The 22,675-nt window shown below is 29.6% G+C and overlaps 2 protein-coding genes across 2 annotated transcripts; both read right to left on the reverse strand.

Moving 5' to 3' along the window:
- Positions 1-1,267: 1,267 nt before the first annotated feature.
- Positions 1,268-20,900, reverse strand: LOC139426566 (uncharacterized). The gene is made up of 8 exons (XM_087162889.1): positions 20,814-20,900; positions 14,832-14,962; positions 14,087-14,199; positions 13,514-13,674; positions 6,659-6,757; positions 5,674-5,776; positions 3,873-3,936; positions 1,268-2,194 (listed from the first exon to the last, which is right to left on the reverse strand). Exons 1-8 carry the CDS (start codon positions 20,898-20,900, stop codon positions 2,095-2,097), a joined length of 858 nt encoding a protein of 285 aa, XP_087019015.1. The 3' UTR covers positions 1,268-2,094.
- Positions 1,455-1,901, reverse strand: LOC147809619 (uncharacterized). Its single transcript, XM_087162888.1, has one exon. It carries the CDS (start codon positions 1,899-1,901, stop codon positions 1,455-1,457), a length of 447 nt encoding a protein of 148 aa, XP_087019014.1.
- Positions 20,901-22,675: the final 1,775 nt, after the last annotated feature.

The raw sequence follows: 22,675 nt of genomic DNA on the forward strand, positions 1-22,675 counted from the left end.
GGGTAACAAAAAAGTATAGGGATCACTTTTGTGGCTATCTACCACTAAAGTTTTAAAACCTTTTTACATATATAGCTTACTGATCTAAAGCTCTGCTATTAGACTTTCAATTGCAATACTATTTCATAAAATCACAAAAATGCCTTTGAAGAAATTTGACAAAAAGCTAATTGGTCAAGTACAAGCATTTTTAGAACTTCGCTGGAGCCACAAGATTATACAAACCCATTTTAAAAAGAAAGGTATTGCGATTTCACTCAGCCATATCAGTCTCATCAAGAATTCAAAACTCGGATCGATGCAAAATAATGCAAAACCAAAAAGAAGTGGACGGCCAAGCAAATTGAAGAAATCAGATTTGCAGAAGCTTGATAAGATGACATCAAAACCGGATCCACCAACACAGGCAAGCATGGCTAAAGCTCTTAACGTGAATCAGCAAGTTGTAAGCTATCAACTAAAACAAAAGTTGAAGAAAAAATGCCATAAAAAACCTAAATGTCATCATTTAAGTGAGAGATCGGTGCAGATTAGGAGGCAACGTTCATGGCTCCTCTACAAGCTTCACCGTAAGGACAGATGGTGAAAGTTCATTACAACTGATGAAGCTTGGATCTATTTATCTGATACCAATGCTAAATCTGAAGTTCAATATCTTAGTCGCGGGCAGAACCGGCGAGACTTGACACCATCAACCACGGTGCCTCATCCCAAAGACGTAATGGTTTGGATGGGCATATCTGCCCATGGTGTGACCAAACCTCGGTTTTTGAAACCTGGGGCCAAAATAAATTCTGAGTATTTTATACAGAAGATATTAAAGCCCTTTCTTAAGGATGATTACTGCAGATTGTACCCTAATGGTGATGCTGTGTTCCATCAGGACTCTGCCCCATCGCATGCATCTAAAGTCACCCAGAAATTCCTAACAGATCAGCAAGTGCAATTCCTGAGACCAGAACAATGGATTCCAAACAGTCCTGATGCTGCACCATGCGACTATTTCCTATGGGGACATCTGAAAAACAAAATGAATAAGCGAAGAATTTCTACATTGAGAGGCCTTCAAAGAGCTATTAGAGAAGAGGTGAAGAAAATCCCCCAGGAAATCATTTTGCGGGCTTTAAAATCCTGGCCAAAGCGTTGTAGGCAAATCTATTATGCCGGAGGTCGACATATTGAGAAGCATCGCTGAGTTTATGTAATAAATTTTGGAAATATAAACATTCAAAAATGATCCCTATATTTTTTTGTTACCCTGTATATTAGAAGAATACCAAAGTAAGAGCTATTATAAGGATATCTACAAGTATATATTTTCTTAATTTTATTTATTTGTCAAATGCTAGTTACATTAGCCGTTAGGCCACTAAACTTCTTCCTTGCCAATAGCGTTGAAAAAATTATACAAGAAAAATCTGTCAGTGCTTCGCACTCGTCCAAATGTTCTGCCGTCATTGGCCGTCCACTATCACATGTAACACACAAAGTGAATCGGCTAGTCCAATGCGAAATAAATGATTCTGCAAGCAGTCATGCCCCGTTAATAGTCTAAAAGCTGCAACTGCAAGTGATCGCGGGTGGTCAGGAATAAAAGCTGAATTTGTTAAAAGAACACTCCAAGGCTTGCCATCGCAAGCCCGAGTGGCAAAATTACTAAAAGTCTTTTGATAAATGAGTGATGTCAGCAGTTTAATGGAATGGAGGCTTGCTTCAGTTTTGGGCTTGTGTAGAACCGCAACTCCTCTTTTGGCAAGCATATCTGCCATCTCTTTTCCATAAATACCGCAGTGTGAGGGTACCCATTGAAAGAATATCTTGTGGGAAAGTTCTTTTATGACTTCCTGGCACTGCTTGACTAACATGCTCTTACACTCTTGATAAGAGGAGATGGCCTGCATTGCTGAAGTTAAATCTGAAAGGATAACTGCTTTCTTGAAAGAGTTCTGTATCAAAGATAGTTGTTGAAGGGCCACCTGAATGGCTTTCAGTTCTCCATCAAAATGCGTGGAGTAAGCTCCTACGGGTAAGTAGAAACTGAAATCCTATAAGTCCTATAATCCTATAATAAAACCCTATAATCCTATAAGTATACTAATTCGAATTTATGTTTAAGCAAAATGTGATTAAAATTTCAGTTACCAAACGGCTTCCAAATTCAACTTCCTCATATTGAGCTTCATATTTCTGTTCCCTTTAAAAAATGTATACAGTTTTATTAAAATAAACAAAATGATAAAAAAAAACAGCAATGACATAAAAAATTTAAAATATTGTCTTTTCCATTAGGAAATCCACAAATACGGAGAGTTTCATCAATAACAGCAGTTTTACGCTTTGGACTTAATTATTCAGATCAGTAAATGTATGGATTTGTGGTGACTGGTTTTAACTAGAGATAGTTGAAACTTTTTATACTGATTTTTAAAATGTATTTGTTTTAATCAGGGTCTTAAGTATTTGATCAATTTAATCAGGATGATTTGTAATAACCGATTTCAATGAATAGTCATAACTTTTTTTTTAAAAAATGAGGTAAGAGAAAGTGTACTTAGTAGGATTTTTATTAAAAGAACAAAAAAAAAATTACTAAATTATGTTAAAACACAAATAAAGAAGATGGAAAATAGTATGTAAAAACCAGTTAGAATGCCTGATGGCATTTAGAGTTTATTTTTTATAGTGGCTTTTTGCTTCCGACGGCAATCAAACAGGGTTTAATGTTTGTAGTCTGTCTCAATTCCCTTAATATTTATCAGTTAAGTTTCTATAGATTTTTTAAAATTTTTTACGGCCTGGAAACATTTTATTTAGACAAGACACTAAAATTATGTATCTTATGGTGCTCTCATAGTGCATGAAACAAATTAAATTTTCCATTATTTGGTAGTTTTCACCACACATACTATTTCTTAGTGCGTTCCTGCTGTCGTGCTAGTACAATGCCGTCGCTCTAACTCTCACTCTGTCTACACTTAGGATATTTTAAGCCGGTATTAAGGTCTGCGAGGTTAACGCTTGTTATTTATTTATTTTTACGGATATTTTACGTCAGCACTGTGGTCGGCGCAAGCCGGATGCGGAATTCATATTGATCAGCCATCACTGGGATTCGAATCCGGTTCACCACATTGGAAAGAGAACACTCTATCCCCTGAGCCATCATGAAGCTCGGAATAATGTTTTTTGTAACAGCCGTTCCAATTTTGAGCCGACCCAATGATGAGTTCAAGACACCAATGTTGAACTCCGTAGCTTTGTAATTTTGAACTCGATTCAGAAGACAAGTGAACTCCTAGATCAAGTATCGGGAGAAATTTGCTTTCGAAGAAGAGTTTTTAATGGAACTAGCCCGCATTTGCGTTATATTAAAAAGAAAAACCACGAAACCCTCCCATGGTTTGCCTGACAACAAGGAGACTCTAATCCCTGATCCGTCCATCTCTGAGGGTATTTTTCGTCAGCATTCTGGTTAGTGCGAGTCGGGAGTGAATTTTGAATCGACAAGTCGTAGATGAGATTCCAAGCCGGTTCATCTCATTGGAAGGAGATAGAATGTGCATTTAACTTATGCTATAATTAAAGTAAGTTTCATCGATACTATCCGAATTTTTGTTGTTTTACAGAGCCCTTCTCTCTGATGTTCGAAATAAGAAATATGCATATTCTAGCCTAGTTTAATCCTCAGGGCCCATATAATGTATATAATTGGAATATCAAATTCCATCAATCAAATCGTTACTCTTCGTTGATCTGAAGGAAACTTCATATATAACTGTCTTGTATAAATGCATGATAAATAACTTGAAAAGACATAATATCTACATAAGTAGTGGCAAATAAATAGGTTGATTATTAAATATGAAACTTACAGGCACGCTGGTTGGCATTCTCGGTGACAGTCTTTGATCATTTTATTCGTTGCTGACGTATCACCTATTATTTTATTTTAAAAAAAAGAGACAGAAAAGTTTATTTTTACATTATTTGACGGTAAACATTTTTAAACAGTATGCAAAGTGCTGCTCCAGGCACTTTCAGAAACATTAAAAGTTATTTGAAGTCAGAATTCTCCTTTTTTTTGAGCTACTTATGTTTATCTCAATTGTAAATAATTTTATGTATGACAAACAAGCGCAGAGTATCTATCTATCTATATTATATAAAACGCTAATACGTACGTATGTATGTATGTATCAATAAAACCGATGATATTTCTTTTCTCGCGCTGGCAACAGTTTTCATTTTTAATTGTTAGGTTTCTGCGCGCAAGAGCACGTAGTGAGCAACCGGATAACAATAACCAGAGTGAGCATTATCAGGTTGTTCAATTCAGATTCATGCACTAAAAACATGACAATATTTAATTTAAACTCAATTAGGAATTAATTAATTAATTGAAGTGAGAATGCTTCAAAAGGCCGCTGTTGAATTGATATTTTTCTACTGGGAGCTACCTAAACGTCTAAAAAACGTTTAAGTGTTTGTATTGAATGCATTGAATTTTTTTATATTTCGCGTTTATTTATGCATTGAATTTTCACGCTTTAAAATGCAGAATATTAGTGAAGCAATATTTGATAATTTATTTTGCTAATATGTTTCTTATTTAGCTAATGTTTTGATTTTTTCACCATGTACAATCTAAATAGCTAATATACTTTTTTAAAAGCCGATAAGAACATTGGTAGAATTCTTCTACATATGTACAATACTATGTCTTTGATGATAAAATACTATGTCTTTGATGATTATATATTATGTCTTTGTGCTAGAACATTGTGTTCATTGGCGAGCGAGCGCAGCGAGCCATGGTTCACGGCATGTACCACATAGGATTGCGTAGCAATTCTCGGGGGTTGGCGAGCGTTAGCGAGCAGGGGGCGGAGCCTCCTAGTTAGATATTATTTCTTATAGCTTTTCATTAAATCTTGTAACATACGAGCATATATTTTAATAATCTTTACTCAATAAGTTTTGAAAAAATGAAATTCAACAAAATAAAATATTTTACTTCAAAAAGGTAGCAACATAAGAGTGCAGTAATAAGAACATCCTAAAAAACCTTCGGAAATAGCATATAAAGAATGTTGTTCTTTGGCACAATTTTACTTTTTTTCATTACAGAAGGTTGAAATTAATGTCGTAGACATGTCGTCTATTAATAAATATTCTGTTAGCGTCTACTCTCATATACAGCAACATTTTTTCTCATATACTCCAACAGAAAAAAATGTCTAGGGGTGGTGTTTTATTTTTGACGATTAGATGTTACGCCTTGGATTGTAATTGTTTTTTTCTCCATGCCTTCTAACCTTGAAAGTCATTTAAAGTTGGCAAAAAGTACATTTTTTAGAGATAATTAATTTCGGTACATGTTGTTTTTGGTAGCTGTCCGTATTTATCCATATAGTTTCCAAATAAATGAATTATGCTGTAATTTTCACAGTAATTTTCATTACTGTAAGAATTATGGTTTATCACATTTTTTGTTTCTCAACACATGTTTTGATAAAAAGGAATTTTACCATTAAAAATAACCTTCAGGCCAGGTTCTTTTTACCGTAATTTTATTTGGGATTTTTACAGTGTTCCTTCAGAATGCAAATCACAAAGACTTATTAATATCTCTATACAATCTAAGTGTGAAATGTAAATACTAACTTGACTTACCAAAACTACATAGCATTTCTTGATGAGGAGCGTACCAGGTAAACTCATCAATGCACATGTCATTCGATTTAAGTTTTCTTAATTTACAATACTCAATGCATGCCTGAAAAAATACCGATTATGGACTTTTAAATTCATGGAAATTTAATTAAGTTTTAAATAATAGATATAATGAATCACAGGAAATTTATTTTTACAAAGTTTATTTGAGCAATATTTTCTTTTTTTTTGTAGCAATATTTTCTTTGGCAGCAATATTTTCTTTTCGTTGTCTCTTATCATCAAAAATTTTGATTATTAGAAGCATGTATTTAGCTAAAATTTTAATTTTTAAAATAATCTCTTGATAATATATCTGGATAATCTCTTAATAATATATATATATATATATATATATATATATATATATATATACATGAGGCACTTACTTGATGAAAGAAAGTTGAATAGAATGATAGAAAATTGATTAATGAAGCAAATATTTTGTTACACAATTTCAGAATTTATAATGAAAGTTGAACTTTTGAAACCAATTGATGGTACTTTATTTTAAATCGGGCTTATTTTAGGTATTTTTTAATACTTTTTTAAAATTTTATTTAACTATTTTATTTAATTTAATGTTTTTTATTTCATTTAATTCTTATGTGTTTAAAAAATAAACATAATAAAAAAGAAAAATAGTTGATACAGGTCAGAATTTTTTTGGCAACTTTTTGCTTGCGTCAGCTAACCAAAAAATATCTAATTGACGTTTAATTCATTATTAACAATATTTTCTGTTTCAGTAGCCTATTTTAATTTTTCAATAATAATAAGAAAAAAAAAAGAAAATCATTACACAATTTTCTCAGGCAAATAATAATTTTTACTACTGACATTCACATGGTTATAATATCATTAATATTGAAATATGAGAGTATTTAAAACCAGAAAGGTAGCTTTTCAGCTCTACATTTTAAAATATGAATGTTACATTACTTACTTGTTCCGATAGAGGTCCCGTACCTTTGTTTTTTCTCCACAAACCAATATAATCAGTGCAATTCGTTTTATATGGAAAAGGAAGTCGGATGTCTTCTCTCTGAAATTGAATGCATTAAATATTTTTATAAGTTAATGAAATTCGTAAGTCTTTTCACTGGAATTGAATGTATTAATTACTTTAATTTGAAAATTAAATTGGGAGTTTTTTCTCTACAAACCGATATAATCAGTGCAATTCGTTTTATATGGAATAGGAAGTCGGATGTCTTCCCTCTGAAATTGAATGCATTAAATATTTTTATAAGTTAAAGAAATTCGTAAGTCTTTTCACTGGAATTGAATGTATTAATTACTTTAATTTGAAAATAAAATTGGGAATTTTTTCTCTATAAACCGATATAATCAGTGCAATTCGTTTTATATGGAATAGGAAGTCGGATGTCTTCCCTCTGAAATTGAATGCATTAAATATTTTTATAAGTTAAAGAAATTCGTAAGTCTTTTCACTGGAATTGAATGTATTAATTACTTTAATTTGAAAATAAAATTGGGAATTTTTTCTCTACAAACCGATATAATCAGTGCAATTCGTTTTATATGGAATAGGAAGTCGGATGTCTTCCCTCTGAAATTGAATGCATTAAATATTTTTATAAGTTAAAGAAATTCGTAAGTCTTTTCACTGGAATTGAATGTATTAATTACTTTAATTTGAAAATAAAATTGGGAATTTTTTCTCTATAAACCGATATAATCAGTGCAATTCGTTTTATTTGGAATAGGAAGTCGGATGTCTTCCCTCTGAAATTGAATGCATTAAATATTTTTATAAGTTAAAGAAATTCGTAAGTCTTTTCACTGGAATTGAATATATTAATTACTTTAATTTGAAAATAAAATTGGGAATTTTTTCTCTATAAACCGATATAATCAGTGCAATTCGTTTTATATGGAATAGGAAGTCGGATGTCTTCCCTCTGAAATTGAATGTATTAAATATTTTTATAAGTTAAAGAAATTCGTAAGTCTTTTCACTGGAATTGAATGTATTAATTACTTTAATTTGAAAATAAAATTGGGAATTTTTTCTCTACAAACCGATATAATCAGTGCAATTCGTTTTATATGGAATAGGAAGTCGGATGTCTTCCCTCTGAAATTGAATGCATTAAATATTTTTATAAGTTAAAGAAATTCGTAAGTCTTTTCACTGGAATTGAATGTATTAATTACTTTAATTTGAAAATAAAATTGGGAATTTTTTCTCTACAAACCGATATAATCAGTGCAATTCGTTTTATATGGAATAGGAAGTCGGATGTCTTCCCTCTGAAATTGAATGCATTAAATATTTTTATAAGTTAAAGAAATTCGTAAGTCTTTTCACTGGAATTGAATGTATTAATTACTTTAATTTGAAAATAAAATTGGGAATTTTTTCTCTATAAACCGATATAATCAGTGCAATTCGTTTTATATGGAATAGGAAGTCGGATGTCTTCCCTCTGAAATTGAATGCATTAAATATTTTTATAAGTTAAAGAAATTTGTAAGTCTTTTCACTGGAATTGAATGTATTAATTACTTTAATTTGAAAATAAAATTGGGAGTTTTTTCTCTATAAACCGATATAATCAGTGCAATTCGTTTTATATGGAATAGGAAGTCGGATGTCTTCCCTCTGAAATTGAATGCATTAAATATTTTTATAAGTTAAAGAAATTCGTAAGTCTTTTCACTGGAATTGAATGTATTAATTACTTTAATTTGAAAATAAAATTGGGAATTTTTTCTCTACAAACCGATATAATCAGTGCAATTCGTTTTATATGGAATAGGAAGTCGGATGTCTTCCCTCTGAAATTGAATGCATTAAATATTTTTATAAGTTAAAGAAATTCGTAAGTCTTTTCACTGGAATTGAATGTATTAATTACTTTAATTTGAAAATAAAATTGGGAATTTTTTCTCTATAAACCGATATAATCAGTGCAATTCGTTTTATTTGGAATAGGAAGTCGGATGTCTTCCCTCTGAAATTGAATGCATTAAATATTTTTATAAGTTAAAGAAATTCGTAAGTCTTTTCACTGGAATTGAATATATTAATTACTTTAATTTGAAAATAAAATTGGGAATTTTTTCTCTATAAACCGATATAATCAGTGCAATTCGTTTTATATGGAATAGGAAGTCGGATGTCTTCCCTCTGAAATTGAATGTATTAAATATTTTTATAAGTTAAAGAAATTCGTAAGTCTTTTCACTGGAATTGAATGTATTAATTACTTTAATTTGAAAATAAAATTGGGAATTTTTTCTCTACAAACCGATATAATCAGTGCAATTCGTTTTATATGGAATAGGAAGTCGGATGTCTTCCCTCTGAAATTGAATGCATTAAATATTTTTATAAGTTAAAGAAATTCGTAAGTCTTTTCACTGGAATTGAATGTATTAATTACTTTAATTTGAAAATAAAATTGGGAATTTTTTCTCTACAAACCGATATAATCAGTGCAATTCGTTTTATATGGAATAGGAAGTCGGATGTCTTCCCTCTGAAATTGAATGCATTAAATATTTTTATAAGTTAAAGAAATTCGTAAGTCTTTTCACTGGAATTGAATGTATTAATTACTTTAATTTGAAAATAAAATTGGGAATTTTTTCTCTATAAACCGATATAATCAGTGCAATTCGTTTTATATGGAATAGGAAGTCGGATGTCTTCCCTCTGAAATTGAATGCATTAAATATTTTTATAAGTTAAAGAAATTTGTAAGTCTTTTCACTGGAATTGAATGTATTAATTACTTTAATTTGAAAATAAAATTGGGAGTTTTTTCTCTATAAACCGATATAATCAGTGCAATTCGTTTTATATGGAATAGGAAGTCGGATGTCTTCCCTCTGAAATTGAATGCATTAAATATTTTTATAAGTTAATGAAATTCGTAAGTCCTTTCACTGGAATTAAATGTATTAATTACTTTAATTTAAAAATAAAATTGGGAGTATTTTCTCTGTCATTAAATTTATTAATTATTTTGATATAGAAAAGAAAATCAGGAGTTTTTCGTCTATAATTCTTAGAAGAAAAGTATTCTTTTCCAGAGTATTTACGGAGAAGGGGTATCAAATTCTTTTGTTTTAAACCAGGAGAACATTACAGATTTATTACAGAAAGAAATATTTTCACATTTTGTCTTTCAAAATTAAAGCTTTGTTTTTATAATTATCTCAACTATCATTCAATTCATAAAATTCTGTAAACATCCCGTAAGCAATTTTTATAAAACGGTTCTATCTTTCTATGTTCCTATATCTGATGAAAATCGAAAACGAAATATCGAGAAACTATTTCTTTAGTACTAAAATATTTATTGCATCATTTCGCAAACAGATAATTTTGTAATGTTATATTGTGCTCCAAGCGACTTTTCCTTGAATAATTGAAAGGCATTTGTTCCATTACAGATTACATTTTTTATACATTAAAAAAAGAAACCCAAATCTTGAAGTAACAACAACAAGAAACCCCAATTATTTAAAGTAACAATAATAAATAAAATTTGCCACTTAATAATTTAAAATATCAATAAATCTTAATTCAATTACAGTGAAAATAATTCATTCAATTCTAGGGAGAAAACTCCAATTTTACTTTTTCGTATAAAAATAATTAATGCATTCAATTCCAGGGAGAAGATTCCTGATTTCAATATCATATGAAATAATTAATATGTTCAATTCCAGAGAGAAGTCTTTCAATTTTCTTTTGTACATAAAAATAATTAATACTTTAAATTCCAGAGCGATGTCTTTCAATTTTTTTTTACATAAAAAAATAATTAATGCATTCAATTTTAGAGTAAAGACATCCGACTTTTTTTTCCATTCAAAATGAATTGCACGGGAAATATAGGTAAAAAACAAAGATACGGGGGCTTCTATCGGAACTAGTAAGTAATGTAACGTTTAAATTTTAAAATGTAAAGCTTCGAAATTATCTTTCTGTTTTAAATTATCTCATTTTAATATCAATGACATTATAACAATTTAAACGCCGGGAATAGAAATCATTATTTATGTGAGAAAATTGTGTATTGTGCTTGATTTTCTTTTTCTTTTCTTTTCTTTTGCCTTTTTCTTAAGTAATGCCTTTCATCAAACTCTTTCTATTTTCAATAATTTAAGGAAAAGTCACTTAAAGCACAATATAACATTACAAAATCATTTGATTGCGAAATGATAAAATAAATATTTCTCAATCTCATGTTTTTGTACTAAAGAAATTGTTTTTTGAGATTTTGTCTTCGATTTTAATCAGAGAGAGAGAGAGAGAGATGAAGATAGAGATAGAGATAGAGAGAGAGAGAGAGAGAGGGAGAGAGAGAGAGAGAGAGAGAGAGAGAGGAAGATATAACTGTTTTCATAACATGATTGCCAGAATTTCACAAAACCTAATGATACTAAATGATAATTGAAATACTTATGAAAACAATTCTTTATTCTTGAATTACAAAATGGGAAAATGTTTCTTTCTTTAATAAATTTGTGATGTTTTGCAACGAAAAAAATTCGAAACCTCTCTGCGTAAATATTCTGTAAAATATTTCTTGTCAACAAAGAATTATGCAATTTAACCTTGTAAAAATGACACTATATGAAATCCTACTGATATTGCATATACTGCATATGTAGGACATTTTTAAATTTTTTTTTATCGGAATTCAAGTACTTTTGAAACTGTTTAATTTTCTCCAATTCTGGTAATTTAAATGTTATCTAAATTTCATAATTCTCCAATATGTCGAAGAAAATAAAAGGTTTTGATAAGGCCTTGTCTAAGGTGAAATAGAGACATTTTAACCCTGCAAACGTAAAGACCTTCAAATAAATTGTACAGAAATTCCTCTGCTTCTCAGTACTGCAGCACTGAAAAGAATGGAGGATGCCAGTGCTAACGGTTAGAGCAATGATTCTCAACCACTGTGCCGCGGCACTTTTGTGTGCCACCAAATTCTTAAAATGTGCCGCCAAATATTAGAAATGATACAATGAAAATTATAATGTTTTCTTTTATACTGCGAGTGAAGTTTAAATTAAAGAAAAGTGTATATATATATAATATTATATAAATACACTTTTCTTTATATACTTTTATAATTTTTCCACGCTTTAACCGCGTGAACATCTTTGTCGGTGATTGTCTTGTCTCTGAAAATCTTAAAATAAGAAGGAAGAGATTAAATTGTCTTTGACAAAAAATGTTGAAATGAGTAGAAAACTTAATGACAATTAAAATTATTAATTAACAAAAGAAACAAAGCTAAATATTAGCTTTCAAACGGAATTAAATGCTAATCATTAAAGTAAGCTATGCAATTTATAATTCTAAAATAAAATTAACAAGGAATAACTAACAAAAAATAAGCTAACAATTAATAATTAGCAATAAAACTAATTAACAAGAAATCACAAAAAAATAATAATTAATGTTAGAAACTAACAGTTAATAACAATCGAGAACAAGCTAACAATTAATAATTAGCAAAAAAATAAATAACTTATTAACTATTATAAAATTAGTCGAAAGAAATAATTAATCCCTTAATAAACGTGCTTTTGTAGTACATATTATTTTATTTCACATTCAAAATTACTATCACAAACTATTTAACACAGTGCATTATAGTTAAGTAAACAACTTTTAAACTAATTTTTTTCATTGTGTGCCGTCAAATTTTGAAATCGTTAAAAGTGTGCCGCCGCAAAGAAAAGGTTGAGAATCACTGGGTTTGAGGATTAAAATCCAAACACGTGTTGCCTAAGCGACCCTGTACTTGACGCAGACTAAAATAATTTTGCTTTTCTTGTTCACAAGACTCTTCGTCAATTGGCAAAACGTTATATGCAAGATTTCTGGATTCTAAAACTCTAAACTCAGTGGCTCGACCGTCCAAAGAGGGCCAAGGCCTACTGTGACAATCTCAGTTTTCTTGACCTCCGGCTCTGGAGTGCAGATGTTCCGGTCAGGTGGTCAGCCGAACATAGCACCTCCAGTGTTTAGTTCCAGAGCAGGCTTGGTACTCATTTATCGACCCACTGAAGGTATGAAAGGTTGAGTCAACCTTGCCCGGCCCGAGGATCGAACTCAGGACGTGTGCCACGGGAGCGCAAAGCGCTACCACTCAGCCACCGAGCGTATTGCTGGGTTCCATAGCTCCCAAAATGTAGAAAACTACCGTAAGCACCAGTCATGTAGTAGATTATTTCAGAAGTCTTTATTCGGTTTCGTATAATTACTCTTTGTTCGAAAATAATATTTTATTACTTCCAATGCCCACTACATTTCGAAACTATATGCCATCGAGGTACTTAACAGACGGTATTGTTAATCCCTTTCTCCAGGGCACCATATAGATGGATCAATGTCCCCCCCTACAGAAGAAGAAAGACAGACAGAACGCACAGACAAAAATGACATCCGTACCCGAAACGGCGAGATTCGATCCCTAGACCTTTTTGAGATGAGGTCAGCCGACCAGTCTGAAAGGTGGTCATAAGACCACCTTTCAGACTGGTCGGCTTAGAAAAGAATATAAGTTTGAACCTTTTTTTCATGAATCACAGAGCAAATCTCGTATGTATACAAATAGAACAATTTTGGAAAGCCGCTATCATAAAAATATAAAAATGAGCTTGCAGTTGCGATCCATTAAATTTTCTAGAGTGATTGCATGGGTTAAAACTCTTGTTTGCTTGGAGAAAACTATAATTTTGTCTATATATACGGAATTGGAAAAATGTTTAGATATTATATGAATGGTAAAAAAATGTTTCTTACCATCGAAACAAAAAATGAGTATCGATATCCGCCTTTGAGTGTAACTCCTTCTGTATAAGGATTAACCAGATGCTTGCGATTGTGGACTGCAGCGTAGATCAGAACTTCATCATCATAAAAGAAGTAATCTTCTGGGTATGTACGCATTAGGATATAATAAGCTAAAATAACCAAAACAAGATACAGTAAAATTTAAACTAATAAAATTTTGCAGTTAAAAGGTTCTAAAAAAAGTTGAAAAGAGGTACGAAAACATAGCAATATGGTACCTTAGGGAGTAACAGAAGTTACTCATACTTTTGGGTTACTTGAAACAGATGTCATGGCAAACAGAAATTATTTTTTTAGCATGCATTGTTAAAATATTTTTAACATACATTTATATCTTTAATTTTTTTATTGTTAGTATTGCTTTATTTCTGGAAATTAAACGGTTCTCTAAACCGTTGTTACGTCGTAAACGGTTTCAACTCGTTCTACTATTTCACGTAAATGGTAGGTTTTCAGCCTCTAGATGTCTTTTATTAAATTATTAATCAGTGACAGATACAGTAATTTTTAAAAATTTCATACCGAAGGTATTAGGATAGATATCGTCTGTTGCATATGGTTCATTCATTTGGGAATCAACAGTGAAACAAAAGCTTGGATTGTTGGCTTTCAAGACTAGAGGGAACCGGCGGATCCTGAAAAAAAAAAAAAATTAAAAGCAGAATATTTTACATATATATATTTCTTTAATAATTTTGATTTTAATTATATAACTATTTTTTAATTTTAATTACCGTTGATTTTAAATTATTACACATTTTAATAGAATAACTATAAACAAAATAAACATATGATAAAAGATATCTTTAAAAATATTAGTTTGGTGACGTAGTCCATGATGCTACCAAGTAAATGCTGTACATTGACATATAAGATGGCGAAAAACAAGTAATTAAATATTATCGTCGAGCAATATGTTTTTTTTATCAAATAGAGCTATAGGCTAACAAATACCGTTGATGTCATCTTTAAAATATTTAAAAATTGAATCGCCCATAATTAAATTAAGAATAATGGCTGACTCTTAGCTAATCCGAAAAATTCCATTCCGCTTATTGCTCATCCAGCTTGAACGTTTCGTTGTGGAATATTCTAATGCCAATCTTCTAGTTGGTACGCCAAATTAAATCGCTTTCGGTCCGATGGTAATTTCCTTGAATGCTGTTGAAGTGCACTCTGGTGCACTTCAACAGCAGCACCATAATCTGCAGATAAAAGCACTATATAGAAACAAAAAATTGAATGTTTCAAAAAATATTTCTTTTACGAGCAAATCGTTTTATTTTCGTCATCCTCTTTATAACAATCATCTATCAAATTTTCGTTAGAGGTTCCTTCAACAGCATCTTCCCAAGAAATGGTGATCATCCTTTCATGTATGTCTTCATCAGACGGAACCTAAGAAGAAATCAATATTTGTTACAATATGCACATGTATATCCTTCTCACAATATATTGGGTCAATTATTATGACCCTAAGAGCCGATTTTTATTCTCGTTGAATTCATATTTAATGCTGCAAAATATAAAGGATTCCATAAATATCATGAACACATATTGATTTTGTTTTAAATTTTGAATAAATTCAGGTGTGAGTGTTAAATAAAATATGTTTGAAAAAAAGCATATAAAAATGATTTTTAAATATTTTGTCTCCTTATTTTACATAGCTGTAAATTATTTTTGATAGTTTTTTCTTAATTTCTTATTTTATTTTATATACTTCTCGCAAACTGTCTTTGAATGAGTACGAAAACGCTCGTGGTGTCTTAAGTCTCATTCTAAAATTTGTATTGTTTTAAAGCCTTCGAAAAACCTGTCATATCCTTCAGTAATAATTGTCGACTCTCATTTCAGTTGTGTACTGAATAATATGTTGGATAAGTTATGTTGGATAAAGAAGTAACTCATACAATGGAATAGTTATAAATTGTTATATAGATAGTAAAGAACGTTACATTTTTCCCCTTTTTATCTCTCTACAAATCGTCACAAATAGAATGTAATTGAAAATCGAGGGAGGCAAACAATGCATTTTCCTTTTTTTGATGCATAGAAAACTTCAATCATTAATGTATAAAATTTGACTATTAATAAGAAGGACAGGTCAAGATTGTTAGCATACAAGAAATTTCCTTTGCAAATTGTTTGTGGTCTATGTGGACCTCATACACACCTTCCCCCGTAAATATGTAATACACATTAACGCGTATATACAAATGTAGTACATAATAACAAGATTTCTACACACAACAAGATTATTACTACAGGATTATTTTTAATTTCCTTTATACGACAAAATTTAATTTCTTAAATTTTAAATTTGAAAATTCTAACTTTTTGAAATTAAAAATTCTACAATTGTAGAGGATTCAGGCAAAAACATTTTAGAAAATTAATTTAATTAATTCTGTGAAAAACTCTAAGTTTAGCCTGTCTCAAGTTGATTGAAAAAATTACCTAAATCATCGCGACAAAAAAAGTTTTGAAAAAATAAACTGAAATAAAATAGAATTTTTGAAAACTACATTTTTCAAGTATATTAAAAACAAGGATCTAACTTATTTTTTATTAGGCTTTAAATGAAAAACGCAAGAAGCATCTGATTAGTACTAAACTTTAATCACCACCGAAAAATTCTCTTAATTTTTTCTAGAAACACTGACCCCAATGTTTATAATCTTATCGGCTGCCATAGACTTAATAAATATAAATACTCACCCCGGTGTAGATTTTATTAGGAATATAGCAATATCTTGGATATTTTTTACAAAAGAGTTTTCTGTTTTCTTCAAATTGGCAAGAACTACCATTTTTCTTGCAATAAACTTGGCGACTTATCCTAGAATATAGAAAATTTGAAATAAAAAATTTTTAAGTGCAAGAATTGAACCACTTTTTTTTTATTATTGAACTTTGTTATTATTTTCAGCATCAATTACTAATCTCATGCTTGTAGAAATTTTTGAAAATTAATTCAATCCCGCAATATATTTAAATAAAATAAGATTTTCGCATAGTGCAAAGAGTGTTCAAAAATTCAAAAGACAAAGTGTTGATATGAATTATTAATAAAACGAAAATTTAGCATAGGCCATGGGATTGAAAACCACGATGAGAGTTTCGAAAACGCATATATGAGCTTTGTATATAAACATATAAACACACAGGGTGTATGCAACAAAATACCGGGACATTGTTGCTGGTATACATAGCACAGCTTCTAGTTAATTTGGCAGACAACATATCCTAACCTTGAATCTTCGGGTGTGTCCAGGAATCGTTTTTACGTCGTTGTAAACTGTGGAATGTCACCCACCAACAGACGCGACTTAGAACAACTTTTGAGATAATTAATTTCAAAAAAAATTGCTGTGTTGGTAGAAGTTTAGTAGCATATAATGTAGTTGCTTCCATTGTGATATCGAAGCCTGCAATAGCAATTTTCATACTCTAAAAGTAGTTTGTGACCCATTATTCTACGTTAAGTTTCCATCTTCTTGGCTCCTCTTAGCACCATTCTGAGGTTGCCGGTTCAATTATGAGTTTTTATTGAAGTTCTTATGAAGTAGTATGACATAAATAACTTCACTTTTCAGCAAATTCTATATATACCCTTTATGATCCTTAATTATGATACATACCAAAACAATAAATGTATAACTCAACAACATATTTTTTTATACCTGAACACAAATATTTTCTCTTTTGAAACTTCATGCTCTTACTTTTTTGCTTATTTTAGAGGAGGAAACACGTCATATTTCGATTGAGTTGTCTTTAAATTTTGATGAGGATCTAGGTTCTAACGCTAAGCGAATTTCATTCCTTAAAATAGATGCAATCTAGGAATGCCATTAAAACAAAATTATGTTGTTTAGTATATTGTAGATTCTTCCGAAATCAGGTTGCTGTTCTGAGGTAGAAGATCCTAGATCTTTTCATGTATGTAACAATGAAGAAACTCTTCGTCCACTCAGTTAATTTTTCAGTTGAGAAATAATAGAAAGACAAATCTCAAAAGTTTACTTAGCTGTGGGGCTTGAGTCAACAAATTGGAAAACATTAACGAAGCTTAGATTACAGGGATATTAGAATATTCCAGTAAACTTTCTCTTGGGGTCATTCCGTTTTATAGAACAGTGATAGTCCATACACAGCTAAGGCCACATAGGAAATTCTGTGGATCTTCAAGTAGGAAGTTTAGAGACATCCTCTTTATTTTTCTGATCTGTCTCACAGTAACTACAATTTAAATAAACTCAAAAAGTGCTGAATAAATATTGGTTTCAAACAGATGTGAAGATGCCGACAATGCCGAAGTGTATATGTGTGCGCAACTAGACAAAATTGCAGTCAAATCTTAAAAAGGCTGAACAGTGAATACATCAACAAATGTAGGTAGTCCTTTTGAGTTTCAATAAATAAATTATATGAAATAGTTTCTGGATCGTTATTAATTGATCGTACTTAGTACATAGAAATTAGTTACAATAATAGGTATAGAAAGATAGGAAAAAAACATACTTACTGATTGTTACTACAGAATGTAATTGCAGGAAAAATTATATCGAAAGGATTACTGTTTTCGACAAACGTAATTGTAGGAAATGACCAATAGTATTCCAGAAAGCGTCCGGTTTGATAACAGAACCCCACTAAACAACAAAGAAATATCATTGGTTTCCAAAGCACTTTTGTACAAGACTTGGATCTTGAAATTTCAGGTAAACTTGCGTCAACAGCTCGCTTGAAGATTGATCTCAAATATTCTTTAAAAGAACCAACTTTTTGTTTCTATAAACAATATTTTTAAATTAGCATTCAACAAAAAGCTTAAGTTAAACTAGAGACTTAACTTTTGATATTAAAAAGCAAGTTAAAAGGTTAATATTGCTGTTAAAGGTGGTTTGGATCCTCAATTTTTAAACCAACAGCATGACAGTGAAAAAATGGCCAACAATTCGCATTACTATCCCTAATTTGTTACATTAGCTGGTATTTAACGGTCTATAAAATAGAAGGGGCTCAAAAAAGTACGGGAGATTTCAACCCCAGTTATTCTCAGCATTCTAACTACTGTGCCATAGAAAAATGAATAAAAAATAAAACGTTTCGTATGGAAATCAGGATATCTAGTTGGTATAGCTTTAGGTAGTTTATTTAATAATTATTTTTTTCAGTAATGCTTGCAGCCTGGTCGGAATGCATTGTTAACAGTAGATATTAGCAATAAGTGGTGCTTAAGTGTATCATTTAAATTAGTATATTCATTAAAAAAATAAACAACTAATGATTCCAACAGTGTCAGTGAGTAAATACTCAAGAGGAGGAAATGCGCTTGTACTGGGAATTGAGGTTTTGTCGTCTAGATTTGGACTTATAGAAATATATTCGTGTACTTCTCAATAAGTTGGAACAAGGAAATTATTTTTGAAATTTGGAGAAGACTTATGGAGTTGCTTTACAATGTTTTAATTCATTTTATTGCTTTCTTTTACACTAAAAGATCATAAACTTGCTCTGCAAAGTTACCCATACAATCAGAGTAACTGTTCCCTTTAAATATTTAACGACTTATATCAACTTATATCTACTTATATCCAGTGTGTGATTGTAAAATAGGCTAAAAAAATTGGAAGCAGATGAAAAAATTATTAATTAGTAGTTAAATATCCTTTTAAAAAAAAACCCTATTTATGCTAGATATTAGTTAAATTATTATAATCTCGCTATATAATTTCAATGTCAGCAAAAATTTGTTGTTCGCAAATAATTGTTAGCAAAAACTTATGAAAAAAAAGAACATTTATTTAGTTAAGTGAAGTGATTATGCTGTTTAAAAAATTATTGAGAAATATTCGGCAAAAAATAAAACCTTTTCGTTTCCATAAATATAGAGTGGATCAAATACTGCATTCATCAACAACGTCTATTGTAAACATTAATTTTATCTTTGGTTCCCAGTTAGAAAATCACCGAGTTGTCATTGTTTAAAATATTAAAATTTTTTGCCAAGCAATGCTGCAAATACTTTTGGCGCCGTTTTTGGCAACTGCAAAGTACCCCACATAAAACTCTTCATAAACTTGTTTCCTTTTATTTTAGTCGCTTTTCATCAAAACTTAATAATAGTTTTTCTCATTACTTTAGCATGTTCCACCAGCTAACATACATTTTGATACTTTGTGACTACACGTGACTGGTGGAAAAAGTAACTCCAATTGTACTATTAATCACAGGATAACAATGTCGAAAAAAAATCAGATTGTATAAAATCCTTAGTCATATTTTACTAGAAATATATGTGACACAAAACGAATTATTGCGTCTAACTATTAATATGAGTTTCACGGATCAACGATGCTAAGAAGTTCAAATTGCTTCTAATTTATAAATAATTTCCACACTGATTAACCGTCAGTAAACGGAAACCCTTTTGCCAAAATCTTGCAATATTAATATTATGCATGTTTTTATACGCATATATCATTTAAAGACCACAAACTAACTTCAACTAAAAGTGCTAAGTAACTCCAGTTGACAGTGCCATACGATATGTTTACCTATCGTGGTGGTTAACAAATTAGCATGCTATTGAAATCAATCAAAGTTTAAACACCAAAAACTTAAAATTGGTCAATCATTGCAAAAATAAAGAAGAAAAAAAAAAACAATAAAAATAAACAATAAAAAGTGCAGCGAAGTGAAGTTTTGAAAGTTTTGTAACACATGATCTTTCAAATGCTGGATATTTTTAAGTGATATTTTTGTTGCATGTACACAATTAATGGAGATATTGATCTATAGATAATTATAGGACTATTATGAAGTTTGGAATTGAATGAAGTTTAATTGAAAATTTTATATATATATATATATATATATATATATATATATATATATATATATATATATATATATATATATATATATATATATATATATATATATATATATATATATATATATATATATATATATATATATATATATATATACACACACATCAATTTACAATTTTAGAGTTACACATTAGTATTTAAGCATAGCAAAAACATTATCAAAATTTAACGATCGTTACTGAGAAGAATAATGAAATTGAAAACTTCCAAACTAATTTGATAGGAAAAAAATATATTACTTGAAAAATTATTATTCGACTAACTAAACCATTATTCTAGTAATTATTCACAACTAATTATTCGATTAACTAAATCATGCGTACATTTATAAATATTTTACTTACCGAATTCAATTGAGTTCCTTGATTTTTATATTCGTGATTATTAAGAGATAAATTTCGCTTACGAGTGTGCCAAACATCCTTTGCCATAATGATCAGTTAATTATGACAGATACAAGATAATTCTAAATTCTTCTAATGTATTTTGGAATTGTATTAACTTAATGAACCAATCTGTAATAATTTCTCTATCATCGAAGTCTATTATTATAAAGAAATCTAAGCTATAAGGCCGAAATAATCTAATAGAGAATAACTATTTAACCCTTTTTCATAACTCTTTATATTTTCATTGATAATATAGGTATTTAAAAAAATGACATTCTTTTATTTGATTTTTATAATAGTTTTAATAATTAATTTATAAAAAGTAAATTTTCATCAGTAAACAAGTCAGTAAACAAGTCTCGCTAACAAATGTCACAAAGTAAAATAAATTTTATTCAATAAGTAATTGCTTTGTCAAAAGAGAACATGAATTTTCAGTAATAATGATCAATATAAAAATAGATCGCAAAGTAAATATTATTTGTACATTAAAAATTAGTTTCATCATAAAATAAAGACATTATTCGATATAGATTTATTGACGTATTGAAATTCTTTTGACATATAATGGTATTGAATTACACGACTCTGAGTAATTGAGAAGACGCGAGAAAAAGAAAGCCTTTGTTCATTATAGATTATTGACTTATTGAAAATATTTTACAATATGAAGTTATTAAATTAGAAGATTCTGAATGAACGAGAAGATAACAGATGAGAACAGTAACTAATTAAAGCATCATTGACAGGTTAAACATATCTTTTTGTGTTATTATTATTATTTTTAATTTAAAGGTTTGATTACTATAAACAGATGTTTTGTTACTTAAATAATATTTTGTTTGCTTTATTGATAGAAAAATCAGTGTTTTAATTGTAAAATAAAACTAAACAAGAGTTGAATTTTATTTTTTATATTATTTCAATTAAAATATCTTAATTTTAAAGCAACATATATCATATTCATTGTTTAAATATATAGTATTTTTGAGAAGCTTTAATTTTTAATTTCCTTTAGTAAACTTTAGATTTTGCGTGTTATTATTATTTCTAATTTAAAGGCTTGATTACTATAAACAGATGTTTTGTTACCTAAATAATATTTTGTTTGTTTTATTGATAGAAAAATTAGTGTTTTAATTGTAAAATAAAACTAAACGAGAATTGAGTTTTATTTCTTGAATTATTTCAATCAAAATATCTTAATTTTAAAGTATAAAATATGTTATATTCGTTGTCTTAATATTTGGTATTTTCGAGAAGCGTTACTTTTTAATTTCTTCTAGTAAACTTAACTTCTACAATAGTATAAAATTTATAAATGTTTGAAAAATGGCAGTTGACGCCATTTTTTAAAAATATTTATAATTCAAAACAGTGAATTTTTCCTGAAGAAAAGTAGGAGGAAGTATAAAGGTCTAAATAACTCACATTTTCTTACTGAATTCAAAAGTAATGAAATTTAGTTCATGTCTAACATATAATTGCAAATATTTAAGATATTTGTGAGGATGTATCCTTAAAAATAGACTCATATTCAATAATTATTGTGAAACAAATTATTTCTCTGGACTGGCGACACATGGTTCTAAATATTTAACTGCTGTTATTTGGATAGCAAGTCTAAGAACAAAGATGAGCCAGTCATTCAAATGGCGGTGATACAATCTTCAATTATTCCAACTGTTTCTAACTTTATTTCAACAATTTATAATTCAAAACAATGGATTCTTATTAAAAAAAAACAATAAGTGTGTATGACGATGTAAGTAGCAACCTGGTTTTTTATACTAAATTTAAGTGAATTATTTAGTTTC

This window comes from Parasteatoda tepidariorum, chromosome 5 (genome assembly GCF_982258835.1).
Source record: "Parasteatoda tepidariorum strain Cologne lab strain chromosome 5, Ptep-v5.0, whole genome shotgun sequence".
NCBI lineage: Eukaryota > Metazoa > Arthropoda > Arachnida > Araneae > Theridiidae > Parasteatoda > Parasteatoda tepidariorum.

What these genes read in the sequence shown, in the direction of transcription:
- LOC147809619 (XM_087162888.1), bottom strand. Translation starts at nt 1,901, where the DNA reads ATGCAGGCCATCTCCTCTTATCAAGAGTGTAAGAGCATGTTAGTCAAG.
- LOC139426566 (XM_087162889.1), bottom strand. Translation starts at nt 20,900, where the DNA reads ATGGCAAAGGATGTTTGGCACACTCGTAAGCGAAATTTATCTCTTAAT. An exon ending in ACTCATTTTTTGTTTCGATG is followed by an intron (nt 6,758 to 13,513) that starts GTAAGAAACATT and finishes ATTCAATTTCAG; the next exon opens with AGAGAAGACATCCGACTTCC. An exon ending in AGAAATGCTATGTAGTTTTG is followed by an intron (nt 3,937 to 5,673) that starts GTAAGTCAAGTT and finishes ATAAAATAATAG; the next exon opens with GTGATACGTCAGCAACGAAT.